This window comes from Phyllostomus hastatus, unplaced genomic scaffold (assembly GCF_019186645.2).
Source record: "Phyllostomus hastatus isolate PE091 unplaced genomic scaffold, TTU_PhHast_1.1 phas_contig_64, whole genome shotgun sequence".
In the NCBI taxonomy this organism is placed as follows: domain Eukaryota; kingdom Metazoa; phylum Chordata; class Mammalia; order Chiroptera; family Phyllostomidae; genus Phyllostomus; species Phyllostomus hastatus.
The window spans coordinates 1,911,076-1,925,463 of NW_025333928.1; the positions used below are offsets into that span (position 1 = coordinate 1,911,076).

The 14,388-nt window shown below is 40.4% G+C and overlaps 1 protein-coding gene across 1 annotated transcript in view; it reads left to right on the top strand.

Moving 5' to 3' along the window:
• Nucleotides 1-510: 510 nt before the first annotated feature.
• The window catches only part of REXO5 (RNA exonuclease 5), a 41,249-nt gene continuing 27,371 nt past the window's right edge, over nucleotides 511-14,388 (top strand). Inside the window, 2 exon segments of the mRNA XM_045848809.1 lie at nucleotides 511-1,509; nucleotides 13,329-13,441. Of these exon segments, the coding sequence (XP_045704765.1) occupies nucleotides 1,465-1,509; nucleotides 13,329-13,441 (158 nt within the window). The 5' untranslated portion in view covers nucleotides 511-1,464.

The following is a 14,388-nucleotide window of genomic DNA, read 5'->3' on the forward strand; positions in this document are numbered from 1 at the left end:
GCATTGAAAAGCTTATTTTGCCTTTGCATATTTCAAGCCCTTCCTATAGTGCACGACACAGTTCTGAGGAGATAGGACAAGTCAGGTCCAGTCTTCTAGGAACTTAAAATATCTGGGTAAAGAAACTTGACACCTACGGTAAATTACTTTAGGTTAATAAATGGTAAAAAATCCCCAAAGGCAATACGCTGAGTCCACACAAAGAGTTTAGTTTACTGAGGTCTTGACTGTGGGTGAAGCAAACTTCTTGGCAGACACCTGCTTTGGTTTTGTGTTTAAGGGATGTGACTGGGAGTTGGGGTTAATAGCTAACATTTACTAATTCTTACTACATTGCAGACAATGCACTGTGACAGTGACCTCATTTAATCTTCAACTGTACATGGTAGTCGCTTTTGCTACCTATATTTAATGATGAGAAAACGAATTCAGTTTTCGCCAAAGGACACTTGGTTTATGAGTCCAGGATCCTCCCATTCTGAAGCATATGCTATTCGCTAATACATTACCCTCCTCTAGAAATGGGAAACGTAAACAGCATGTACAGGAATCAGGGGCAAGGCCACAGTGATTCATATTATGAACTAGTTGAACGGCTCACTAGGAAGTGGTGGGGTGAAAAGCTTTATGGGGGCAGTGGGGACTACTGCGATTTCTGAACCATTCACGGGGCGCTGTCCAATAGTTCCCCCGAGGCCTAGACTCCAGCTCCATGGCTCGGTTGGAGACAAGGGGTTGCAGAGGATGGAGGCTGCTTCCACAGCAACCCACAGCTCAGATCCCACCCAGCCCTGCGGCCTACCGCCGCAAAGCACAGACAGCGGCGCCCAGCACTGCCCTTCGCATACTCCGCCAACCTCTTCCTCACCATTCCAGGCTCTAGTTTCTCCGCGCTGACCAGCTGCCGGAAGTCTCCCGCCTTCCACTTCCGGTCCGTTCCGCTGCTTGGCGCAGCTGGTTGGCCGCAGCAGTAAGGTTTGGGGTGGGGGGGGAGATAGGGTGGAGGCTTTGGTCAACCCTTGGTTGGCTTCTTCTAGAGATCTTAGGGCACCAGGGTATGGGACGTGGTTTTTAGTCCGGAAGCCCCTCTGGGGCGCCCGCTCACCTGTTTCCCTTCCATCAGAGGCGCGATTGGCAGTTGGGGAAAAACCGTTCGGAGCCAGGAGTTCAGTACGATCCGTAAAGCCGTTAGGCGTGGGTTGCTCCGTCTTCTCTCCCCTCCCCAGGACTGGGCGACTGTAGCACCTTTTCCGGTGAGCGCGAGCAAGTTGTGAACTGAAACGAGGAGCTAAGGGAGGTTGTAGGTTCTCTGGAGGCAGTGTAGGGAATCGTGGCTCTAGGGATTCTTCAGCTGTAGCTCCACTCTCCACTGTCTCTTGGAGCGGGAGAAGGAGAAAGACGGGTGCAAACTGAGAAGGGCAGGAAGAGGTGGGCCCCGAGCATGCTTGTCGGACTGCCGAGGCAATGAGAGCCAATTGGGAGCCTGAAGAGAGGCAGCCCGAGGCCAAGGTGAGCGACCGTCACCCGGTTGGGGGTTTGAGCTCCCAGACCACCGTGGAGCCCCGGACAAGGTCCGGCTTTCCACTGGCCTCCCGGGACCTGCTTAACAATCTGTAGAGTGGGAGGTACTAGCACCTTCCTTAGGGCTCCTGCTAGCGGTTCAGGCCGGTGTTGGTGCCTGGTAGGTGACGAAGGTTCCCTCAGCTACTGTTGGGTTGCGTTGTATTTAGGAACCGTACTGGGTTCCCAGCGCGCCCTGGTGCCGGCTCCATCCTTTCGTGGGACAACTGGTTGGTAATGGGGGACGCCCAGGGTACCGAAGGGACAGCTGTGAAGAAACAGGTTCTCATGTAGAGAGATAAACGACAGATAGGATAAGTCATGTAGTAGGTTAGAAGGGAATTAGTGCTGTGAAAAGATTTTATTAAAATGGGATTCAGGTTTTTTTTTTGGCCGATCAAATTGGCGAAACAATTTTTTTAAAGTTAATGGGTAAGAATTACAAGGAAATTGACAAATTGACTCATCACTTTTTTTTTATTTTGAAACAATCTTAAACTTTAAGAAAAGTTGCAAGAACAGTACTAAAAACTTCTCCCGGCCAACATTGAAAGCAGTTGCTAACATAGTGCTCCCCCAGATATTTTAGCGTGTTTTCTACAACCAATCCAAATCATATGGATACATTGTTACCTACTGTTTAACCCTCCTACCCTGACGAGGTTTCTCCAGTTGTTCCACTCATGTCCTTCAGCACAATAGTGTGTTGTGTTGAGTTGTATTTCCTTCAACCCAAACCCTCATTCTTCTCCTTGGTGTCCAAGACCTTACCGCTTTTGAAGAATCCTAGAACAGTTATTTTGTAGCATTTCTCTCAACTTAGGTTTGTCTGTTTGCTTATTGATTAGATTCAGGTTATACGTCTTTAGCAGATATTCCTGTAACAGAAGTGATACTCTGTTCTCTCGTTACCAGGTTACACATGATTTTAATTGTGCCATTTGGTCATATTAATCATGATTAGTTGATTAAATAGTGCATGCTAAATTTCTCTAAATTTGTTTCTCTAATTTTTGTGGGTAAATGCTTTCTCATTAAACTTGCAATTTACTAATTTTTTTCTTAATGTGAACTCTTGGTTACCTATTGTACTCAGTGGGTTATAATCCATTCTCATATATATTTTTATTTCATTTTATTTTAATTGTTGTTCAAGTACAGTTTTCTGCCTTTTACCCCCATCCCAGCTCACGCCCCAGCCCTCCCCACCTCCCACCCGTTTCCACCTCCCCTTGTTATTGTCCATGTGTCCTTTATGCTTGTTCCTGCATACCCTTCCCCTTTTCCCCTGAAATTCCCTCCTCTCTCCCCTCTGATCACTGTCAGCCTGTTCTCAATTTCAGTGTCTTTGGTTATATTTTGCTTGCTTGTTTGTTTTGTTGATTAGGTTCTGGTTACAGGTGAGATCATATGGTATTTGTACCTCACAGCCTGGCTTATTTTGCTTAGCATCCATTCTCAAATTTTTTTAAAATTTTAATCATTGTTCAAGTACAGTTTTCTCCCTTTTACTCCCATTCCAGCCCACCCACCCAACCCTCCCCACTTCCCTCCCATTACTACCCTCCCCCTAGTTTTTGTCCATGTGTCCTTTAAATTTGTTACTGTAAACCCTTCCCATTCTCCCCTGAAATTCCCTCTTCTCTCCCTCTGGTCACTGTCAGTCTGTCCTCTATTTCAGTGTCTTTGACTATATTTTGCTTGTTTCTTTGCTTTGTTCTTTAGGGTCCTGTTAAGGGTGAAATCATATGGTATTTGTCTTTCACTGCCTGGCTTGTTTCGCTTAGCATAATGCTTTCCAGCTCCATCCATGCTGTTGCAAAGGGTAGGAGCTCCTTCTTTCTTTCTGCTGCATAGAATTCCATTGTGTAAATGTACCATCGTTTTTTCATCCATTCATTTACTGATGGGCATCTTGGTTGCTTCTAGCACCTAACTATTGTAAATTGGGCTGCTATGAACATCAGGGTGCAAAGGTTCTTTTGTATTGGTATTTTAGTGCTCTTAGGATATACTTTGAGCAGTGGAATTGCAGAGTCAAAAGGCAGATCCATTTTTAGTTTTCTGAGGAAGTTCCATACTGCTTTCCATAGTGGTTGCACCAGTCTGCAGTCCCACCAACAGTGCACTAGGGTCCCCTTTTCTCTACAACCTCTCCAACACTTGTTTGTTGCTTTGTTTATGATGGCCATTCTGACTGGTGTGAAGTGGTATCTCATTGTGGTATTAATTTGCATCTCTTTGATAGCTAGCGATATTGAACATTGTTTCACGTGTCTTTGGATTTTTTGTATGTCCTCCTTGGAGAAGTGTCTGTTCAAGCCCTTTGCCCATTTTTTAATTGAGTTGCTTGTGTTCTTAGAGTGGAGTCATGTAAGTTCTTTATATATTTTGGAGATTAAACCCTTGTCTGAGGTATCAGTGGCAAATATGTTTTCCCATACAGTTGGTTCTCTTTAGTTTGATACTGTTTTCTTTAGCTGTGCAAAAGCTTTTTAATTTGATGAGGTCCCATTTGTTTATTCTTTCCTTTATGTCCCTTGCTCTAGGAGACATGTCAGCAAAAAAGTTCCTGCATGAAATATCTGAGATTTTCCTACCTACGTTCTCTTCTAGGACTTTAATGGTGTCACGGTTTATATTTAAGTCTTTTATCCACCTTGAATTTATTTTTATATAAGGTGTAAGGTGGTGCTCGAGTTTCTTTTTTTTTTGCATGTAGCTGTGCAGTTTTCCCAACACCATTTGTTGAAGTGGCTATTTTTATTTCATTTTATGTTACTGCCCGCTTTCTCAAATATCAATTGACTGTAGAGACTTGGGTTTATTTCTGGGCTCTCTGTTCTGTTCCATTGGTCCATGTGCCTGTTTTTATGCCAGTACCAGGCTGTTTTGATTACAGTGGCCTTGTAGTATAGTTCAGTGTCAGGTATTGTGATCCCTCCTACTTTACTCTTCTTTCTCAAAATTGCAGCAGCTATTTGGGGTCCTTTATGGTTCCATATAAATTTTTGAAGTGTTTGTTCTATGTCTGTGAAATAAGCCATTGGTACTTTAATAGGTATTGCATTGAATGTGTAAATTGCTTTTGGTAGATTAGATATTCTGATGATGTTAATTCTTCCAATCCATGAACAAGGCATATGTTTCCATTTGTTTGTGTCTTCCTTGATTTCTTTCCTCAGTGTTATGTAGTTTTCTAAATACAGGTCTTTTACCTCTTTGGTTAGGTTTATTCCTAGGTATTTCCTTTTTCTTTTTGCTATTTCAAAATGGGATTTTCTTCTTGATTTCTGCTTCTGCTGTTTCATTGTTGGTGTACATAAATGCCTTTGATTTATGGATATTGACTTTGTATCCCACTGTTTTGCCAAATTCGTTTATTAGGTCAAGCAGTTTCTTGGTGGAGTCTATAGGATTTCCTATGTACACTATCATGTCATCTACAAACAGTGACAGTTTTGTTTCCTCCTTTCCGATTTGGATGCCTTTTATTTCTTTTTCTTGTCTGATCGCTGTGGCTAAAACTTCCAGTACTATATTGAATAGAAGTGGCGAAAGTGGACATCCTTATCTTGTTCCTGATCTTAGTGGAAAAGATTTTAATTTTTGCCAATTGAGTATGATGTTGGCTGTAGGTCTCTCATATATGGCCTTTATTATGTTGAGGAATGCTCCCTCTATTCCCACTTTGCTGATTGTTTTTATCATAAATGGGTGCTGAACCTTATCAAATGCTTTTTCTTCATCTATTGATATAATCATGTGGTATTGTCTTTGCTTTTGTTTATGTGATGTATTACATTTACTGATTTGCGAATATTGTACCATCCTTGCATCCCTGGAATGAATCTCACTGGGTCATGGTGTATGATCTTTTTAATGTACTGTTGGATGTGGTTTGCCAGTATTTTGTTGAGGATTTTAGCGTCAATGTTCATCAGTGATATTGGCCTGAAGTTTTCTTTCTTTGTTGTGTCTTTATCTGGTTTTGGAATTAGGATGATGTTGACCTCATAAAAAGAGTTTGGGAGTCTTCCAGCTTTTTGGATTTTTTGAAATAGTCTGTGAAGGATAGGGGTTAGCTCTTCCTTAAAAATGCTTTGTAGAATTCTCCTGTGAAACCATCTGGTCCAGGGCTTTTGTGTGTTGGGAGTTTTTTGATTACTGCTTCAATTTCTTTTGCTGTTATTGGTTTGTTCAGGCTTTCTGCTTCTTTTTCATTGAGTTTTGGAAGATTATATATTTCCTGAAATTTATCCATTTCATCTAGGCTTTCAAATTTCTTGGCATACAGTTCTTTGTAGTAATTTCTTACAATCCTTTGTATTTCTGTGGTATCTGTTGTAATCTCTCCTCTTTCATTTCTGATTGTGTTTACTGAGGTTTTCTCTCTTTTTTTCTTGATGAGTCTGCTTAAAGGCTTGTCGATTTTATTTATCTTTTCAAAGAACCAGCTCTTGGATTCATTGATCCTTAGAATTGTGCTTTTAGTCTCTATGTCATTTAATTCTGCTCTGATCTTGGTTATTTCCTTTCTTCTGCTTGCTCTGGGCTGTCTTTGTTGTTGTTCCTCGAGTTCTTGTAGACGTAGGGTTAGGTTGTTTGTTTGAAATGTTTCTAACTTTCTTAGGTGGTCCTGTATGAACTTCCATCTCAGGACTGTCTTTGCTGTGTCCCATAGTTTGGGGTTGTTGTGGGTTCGTTTTCATTTGTTTCCAGAAACCTTTTGATTTCTTCCCTAATATCATTCTTGACCCATTCATTGTTTAATAGCATGCTATTTAATCTCCATGATTTTGAGTGTTTTGGGTTTTTTTCCCTTGGGGTTGGTTTCTAGCTTCAGTCCCTTGTGATCCGAGAAAATGATTGGTATGATTTCATATTTCTTGAAATTGATGAGGCTTGTTTTGTGTCCTATCATGTTGTCTATCTTTGAAAATGTTCCATGTACATTTGAAAAAAAATGTGTATTTAGCTTCTTTGGGATGGAGGGTTATGTATATATCAGTAAAGCCTATTTCATCTAGGGTATGGTTCAATGCCACAATATCTTTGTTGATATTTTTTTTGGAAGATCTGTCCATTTTTGATAGTGGGGTGTTAAAATCTCCCACAATAATTGTGTTTCTGTCAATATCTTTCTTGAAGTCCTCTAAGATTTTCTTTATGTATTTGGGTGCTCCTATGTTGGGTGCATATATATTTACACTATTTATGTCTTCTTGGTGGATTCTTCCCTTGAGTATTATGAAGTGACTTTCTGGGTCTCTCTTTATGGTCCTTTTTTGGAAGTCTATTTTGTCAGATATGAGCATTGACACCCCAGCTTTTTTTTTCCTGTCCATTTGCTTGGAAAATTTGTTTCCAGCCCTTGACTTTCAGCCTGTGCAGATATTTTATCCTGAGGTCGGTCTCTTGTAGGCAGCATATGTGTGGGTCATGTTTTCTTATCCAATCAGCTATTCTATGTCTTTTGATTGGAGCATTTAATCCATTTACGTTTAAGGTTATTATTGATAGGTACTTACTCATTGCCTTTTATGTACGTGTGTTCCCCTCTTTCTCTCTCTCTTTTCCTTCCTTTTTTTAAAGCAGTCCCTTTAAAAAAGGGACTCTTGCACAGCTGGTTTAGTGGAGGTGTATTCTTTTAGACTTCTTTTGTCTGAGAAGCTTCTTATTTGGCCTCCTATCTTGCTTGAGAGCCTTGCTGGGTAAAGTAGCCTTGGTTGCAGACCTCTGGTTCTCATTACTTGGAATATTTCTTCCCATTCTCTTCTGGCTTGGAGTGTTTCCATTGAGAATTCAGGTGTTAGCCTTATTGGGGCTCCCTTGTATGTTATTTCCTGTTTTTCCCTGGCTGTCTTTAATATTCTCTCTTTGTCTTGAAATTTTGCCATTTTAATTATGATGTGTCTTGAGGTGGGTCTCTTTGGGTTCCTCTTGATTGGGACTCTCTGTGTTTCCTGGATTTGTGTGACTTTTTCTCTCATCAAATTAGGGAAGTTTTCCATCATTACTCTTTCAAATAGGTTTTCTATCTCTTGCTCTTCTTCTTCTTTTTGGTATCCCTATTATACAGATATTATGTTTCATATTGTCTTGCATTTCTCTTAATCCCTCTTCATTCTTTCTGAGCCTCGTTTCCTTTTCTTGCTGTTTCTGGGTGCTTTCTTCTACTTTGTCCTCTAGCTCACTGATCCAATCTTCTGCCTCATCAATCCGTTTTTGATTCCTTCTACTTTGTTCTTCAGTTCAGAAATTGTATTCTTTATTTCCACTTGGCCCTTATTGATAATTTCTGTTTCCTTTTTCATGTCGATATAGTTTGCAGTGAGTTCATTGTAGCTTCCCTGTAGTTTCTGTTAATTCACTGTGAACTCATTGAGCTTCCTGATAATCATTGGTTTGAACTCAGTATCTGATAGTTGAGTTGCTTCTATTTCATTTAGCATTCTTTCTGAGGCTTCCTCCTTTCCTTTTATTTGGGGATTGTTTCTTGGTGTTCCCATTGTTTATGAGACTCTTCTTGTTAGCTTCAGCTTCTTAAATTGATCTGTTTTGGTTCTCTGGGTTTATGGTGTGAACTTCAGTGGTAGAATACCTGTGAGAGTCAGTGGTGCAGTCTCATTGATCTCCCGAGCTCACTGTTCTTGGGCTGTCATTTAACTTGCCTCTGTGTTTGTCTTTGGGTTTTTATTGTTGTTGGGCCTTTCTTTGGTGGGTCCTTCTCACCAGCTGGTTAAGTGAGGGTCACTCTGTCCACCACCTTTTGTATTTTGTTGTGCTGGTGAGGGTAGGTTGTGTTGAATCTGGTTCTTCCACGTGTACAGGTTTTGAGGATTCTCTCTTGCTCTTGTTCAATTGTTTGTACTGGGTAGTGTCTCCGCTATTTAGTTGTATTTCCAGATAGGTCCTGGATTGAGGTTCGTGTGGTTGCCACTCCTTCCTTCACCTTCTTCTGTTGTTATCTGTTAGTGGTTCCCTTGTTGTTGGGTTTCCTCTTCCAGTGGGTATCCTGGTGGTCACCCCTTCCAACTACTCTTGTTTTGTGATCAGTTGGAGGGAGAAGGCAAAATGGTTTAAGACAGCAAGAGAGTATTTTATGGTATTTACTGTAGCAGCAAGTAGAGAAGAGATAGGAGATCCTTTGGCTATATATAGTGTTAACCGTGACCTTCCACCTAACTAGCCACTTTTTAGAAAGGATGGAAAGAAGATAAGACTCTTGTTGGGGAGGGAAGGATTGTAAGTTGGATCTAGAAAGCAGTGAGGTTGTGGGAGGTCAGATTCTGAGGTAAGGTGAGAGTAAAGGATAGTAAAAAGGTATAGTGTGTGACAGAATAGAGTTATCCACTACAGTAATAGAGTCCTGGAAAGTTTAAAATGGGCTAAGATCTGGGGGGGGTGGGTGGCGGTTATGAAGTAATTACAATTGCATGGAACAGCAGTTATGTACGATAATATTATGGCAACAATCATATGACAGAATCTATGAGATCTAGATAACAGGAATAGGGAGTACAGAACCTCGAGTTGTGTGCTAATGGGACATAGGTGAGTTAAAGGATGGTAGATTAGCAACACAGTATGGAAAGAGATAGCAGGGGAAAGCTGTTCAGGTCATACAATATATCCAGCCTAGCAAAGCAGACTATACGAAAAGAAAAGGGATACAAAAATACTATTAAAAAAAGATGTAGGAATACTGGAAAAATAATAATAATACAAGTATGCAATAACTTGCAGGTTCTCTGTAATAGCAGAGTGAAATTTGTGTCACTGTCCCAGTCATTGTGATGCCCCTTCTTTGGGTTCAACTTTGGTCTTTTCACAGATCCAGGATTTTGTCTCACTTGTAGTTATTTAGAAAAAATTTAAAAAAGTAAAAATGGAAAAGGCAGACAAAGGAAGGAAGAAGAGATAAAATTGGAGGGAAGCAGGAGGAAGGAATAAAACAAGAAATCAGGAAAGAGAGGAAAAAGAAATCAAAAGAGAATAAAAACAATAAAATTTAAAAATTAAAAATTGTTAAAAAAGAATAGAATCACATTAAAAAGTCTCTTGGTTTCAAAGTGGCCAAACCGGTTTTTCTGCTCTTGCTGGCTGAGGCAGGCTGAGGGGTGATTGGTATGGCTTTTTTTCCTTAGTCAGGGGAACTTGCACTGGCTCCCTCACTGTCTGGGAAGCTAATGTGGCTCAGCCTTGCGCCCTGGGTATGGGAATCAGGTCTTTCCCCATGGTTACTTCTGTGGACTGGGGTGCGGGGATGCTCTCCCTGCACGCACGCCCATGGCTGGGTGGCAGGGAGGCTGGAGCGACTGATCACTTTAGGAAAATTCCCCAAAGAGTGTCTGTCTATTCACTCCTTCCTCTTGAGAAATTCCTCCTGTTCAAGCCTGCCTCTCCGCACAATGGCCTGGCTTCTCCTGCAGCCCAACTCTCCAGCCAGACCAGTGACTGTGGGGTCAGGGCCTGCTTCTCGACCCAGCCTCTCCTGTGTCCACAGCCTCCAAAGGTGCTCACAGCCCCTGTGTGTTTGCTAGCACCTGGATTCCCTCCCAGTACCACTCAGACTTTGTTTGGCTGGGGAGGGAGCAGTTGTCCTGGCTCTCTCCCAAGGACTCTGTGGGAAACCCAGCAGCAGGCCCTGGGCCTGGGGCAGGAGCCCCCAGACCACACACTGGTCGCCGGGTCCCTACCTTGTTGTAGCACTGTTCTTAGGGTCCAGTTTTTCGGTTCCACCACAATCCTTGGTCCCCTATTTTCACATATGCTGAAGTATGTTGGTTGCTTGCTTCTCTACTCCATAGATCAGTCAGGATTTTCTCCCCTGAGCAGAGGGAAGCCGAATCTGCTCCTTCCTACTCTGACGCCATCTTAGCACCCCCCCCCCCCATTCTCATATTTTGATGATGCAAATATCCCAAATTTGGCCATTGAGTTAGTTTCTTTGTCCTTTTGACAGGACCCCTTCATTATGTGATCATTTTCTTTTTCTCTGGCACAGATGTTCTAGGCTCATCTGTGCTTTCCCTGTCACCAGCCATTTCTTCTAGGATACTTAGTTCTTTTTAATAGCAAATGACATTTAGAAACTCAAGATCTGGGTGCTAAATGTATTCATTGTCATTTGGATGTTCATACTCCCAGAAGAGAGCTAGGAAATATACACAAACACACATACAAGTGTTTATAGTTAAACTTTTATATTAAATATTTTATATTTAAATCAATAATTCATATTACCAAATTAGTTTTATTTATAAAAGTTGTTTATGCCCTGGCCGGTATGGCTCAGCTGGGTGGGGAGTTGTCCTGAAGCTGAAGAATTGGTTCAATTTCCAGTCAGGGCTCATACCTAGGTTGCATGTACAATCCTGGGTCCTGTTGCATTTGGAAGGCAACCAATTGATGATTCTCACATTGATGTTTCTGTCTTACAATCGATGTTTCTTTTTTTTTAAGATTTTATTTTATTTATTTTTAGAGAGGGAAGGGAGGGAGATAGAGAGAGAGAGAAATATCAATGTGCGGTTGCTGGGGGTCATGGCCTGCAAACCCAGGAATGTACCCTGACTGGGAATCGAACGTGCAACACTTTGGTTCGCAGCCCGCACTCAATCCACTGAGCTACGCCAGCCAGGGCTAACAATCGATGTTTCTTTATCCCTCTCCACTCTCCCCCTTCCTCTCTCTCTAAAAGCAATGAAAAAATATACTCCAGGTAGAACTTTTTTTAAAAAGTTGTTTATAATTGTCATTAAAATATTTAATCAAATTAATACTTAAATGTATGTCATATTACATTAAATATGTATCCACACATAGTGAAAAACCATGAATTCATATCAGTATCTCTACTCCCAATCCAATTCATAGGGTTCATTCTAATTTTCTCCTTTTTTATACTTACAATTTTCTGCTCTACCAGTAAGAAACCTAACTCCCATTATCTTCAATATATTTTATCAGTCCCCCATTGCTGCATCTGCTCCACACCCTCCTCAGTGACTAACTTGGGCTCTGTCATTCTACACCTTATACCAGGTTACCCTCCTGTGTGAATGCCCTCCTCTCTAATGTGACAGACCCTTGTGCATCTCACATGGACACCTTTACTCTATTTAGGCTCTGAAACCTGTGATGCCACGGTTGTTCTCCAGCATTGATTCCCTCTTTACACTCAACACTTGCTGATTTGATGCCAGGACTCACTGCTCTTCACTTCCTAATGCATGGATGACCTCATACTGTTTAGGCTTTGACACCCACATTGGGCCTCCCACGTCTGTATTAAGTGCCTACCCCTAATCCTGGGCCATTTCCCCTATAGGATGTCCTTTTCACCCTTCTCAGACTCGGACATCCCTTGCTCAGTAACCATCTAAACCCCTACTTCATTCATTTCCACCTTTTTCAATCTCACCCATTTTTGGTTGATAAATAGAAATTGGTACCTTCCTTCAGGAGTTAGCAGTATTTGTCAGAATGTCAGATATATTAATACATGGTTATTTTGATCAGAAATTTATCCTAATAGGTATACAAGTATACTTGTAATACTGTTGTGATTTTTTAAAAAAACTATCATCAAAAGGGATTTTTCAGATAAATTAAAAGTTTTTAGGTAAATTTAGAGAATGGACTGTTAAAATTAAAAAGTCATGGGAAAAATAGCAATAATAATAATAATAATATTTGATGTTTACTAAGTCCTACAATATATCAGGCTCTAGCCTCAGTACTTGTACTATCTCATTGATCTTACCAATAATCTGATGAGGTAGATTATAATTACTCTATATAGATGAAGAAACTGCATTTTAGGGAGGTTAAGGCACTTGTACCAGATAGTAAAGCTGGTATTTAAACTTGAGTTGTGTTAAATCCAGGATGTGAGCACCTTACCACTATACTCCCCTGCCTCTCTGGTTAAAATGAAAATGGTAATTTTCTCTTGAGTTATACAAGGACAGGTGACTTTTACTTTCATTTATTGTCTTTTATCTGTTTTACCTTTCTGTATTATCTGACTCTTTTTAAAGTAAGCACAATATATTTTAATAACCATATATAAGTACAAAGCTATTTTAAGGAGGAAACATCAACTGTAAGACAGAAACATTTGCTTCAGTGAACTCCCTGTTTCCCCAGGATAATGTCTAACTCCTTAGCTTAGACCATATTGATCTTCTGATCTGGCTCCACTTCTCTCTCCTCTCATATTTTTCTACTGCTCTGCAACATGCAGTCTTGGCCCTGGCCAAACCAAACTACATGTTTACATGCAGTGTTTCCTTCTACCTGCCTGACTCTATTTTCAAGGCTCAACCCCAGTATTTTCATCTCAGTGAAGCTGTATCCCAAACACTCTAACCCTCAAGGCAGTCAGTCAACCTCTTGACTCCTATACCAGTATAATAGCATTTACCCACATTGTATTGGAATTAACCTGTTTCTGCATCTTTCCTTCTAGTAGAATAGACTCCTTGAGAGCATGAATCATGTTATATTCATCCTGTTACCCCTAACATGTAACCAAGTATCTCTAATTAAGGTTCTGTGTCAGTGTTTATTAAATATTCCACTAATAATGTCATATCACAGGTTGTAGTTTTAGACCTTCCTTTTTGTTTAATTAGAATCCTCCTTATGTTTGAATATATGCTAAAAGCATTAGAAACTAGAATATTTTAATAATTTGCCTTGCTTTGTTACTGTTCTCAATACTCATAATTTGATATGCCCTCATTTAATCTTTACAGAAAGCACACTTATGTACCATTTTATTTGCTGAAAACTGTGAAGTAACCCATGACTACCTATGCGAATTTCTGAAGTATGCAGTTCTGGGTGAATCCAGTGTTCCCAAACCTAGGTATGAGATGAATTTAATTGGTGATGGCTTAGAAACCTGAGGCTTCTAATCAGTGACTAGAGGGCCATATCTTCCTTAACTGACATTATTTGTTTGCTATACACAATTGCATAAAAAAAAACTTTTTGCAATAGTTGCCAACAATTGTATTTGGGAATTTCTTTGTAAAAATTCAAACTTTTGACTTCTTCAGAAACTCAAAGATCTGCAACTGCTCCTGTGTTCCCATATGGCAACAGTTTGTCAAAGCTGAATAGTGGTCTCCCCTTTAGATGGGGCATATGTACTTAAGTGTCCCACTTGGCCAGCTTCCCTTGTTTACAGGATCTGTCTGGCTGCTATAGGTATTTTGGTTTGTAACCTCCAGTGGAGACCCAATTGGAATAACATGATCATAAACAAGGGCTACCAGTGCTGACAAGAAGATGGAGAAAAGGGAACCTTTGTGCACTGTTTATAGGATTGCAAATTGGTGCAGCCATTGTGGAAAACACTATGGAGTTCCTAAAAAATATTTTAAATATCGATTGAACTCCCATATAATTCTGCAATCCCACTTTGGGTATTTATCCAAAGGAAATGAAAACAGTAATTTGAAAAGATATCTGCACCTCAACATTATTTACAATAGCCAAGATATGGAAGCAACCTAAGTGTCCAGGAATGGACCAATGATTTAAAAAAATAGGTGCATATGTATACAATAGAATTTTATGCAGTCAAAAAAGGAAGGAAATCTTGCCACTTACAACAACATGGATGGATCTTGAGGGTATATTATGCTACATGAAATAAATCAGACAGAGAAAGACAAATACCATATGATTTCACTTATACGTAGAGTTTAAAGAATAAAATAAATGAACAAACAAAACAGACTAATAGATACAGAGAACAAACTAATGGTTGCCAGAGGGTAGGGAGGTTTGGGGGGCCAGGTGAAAAGA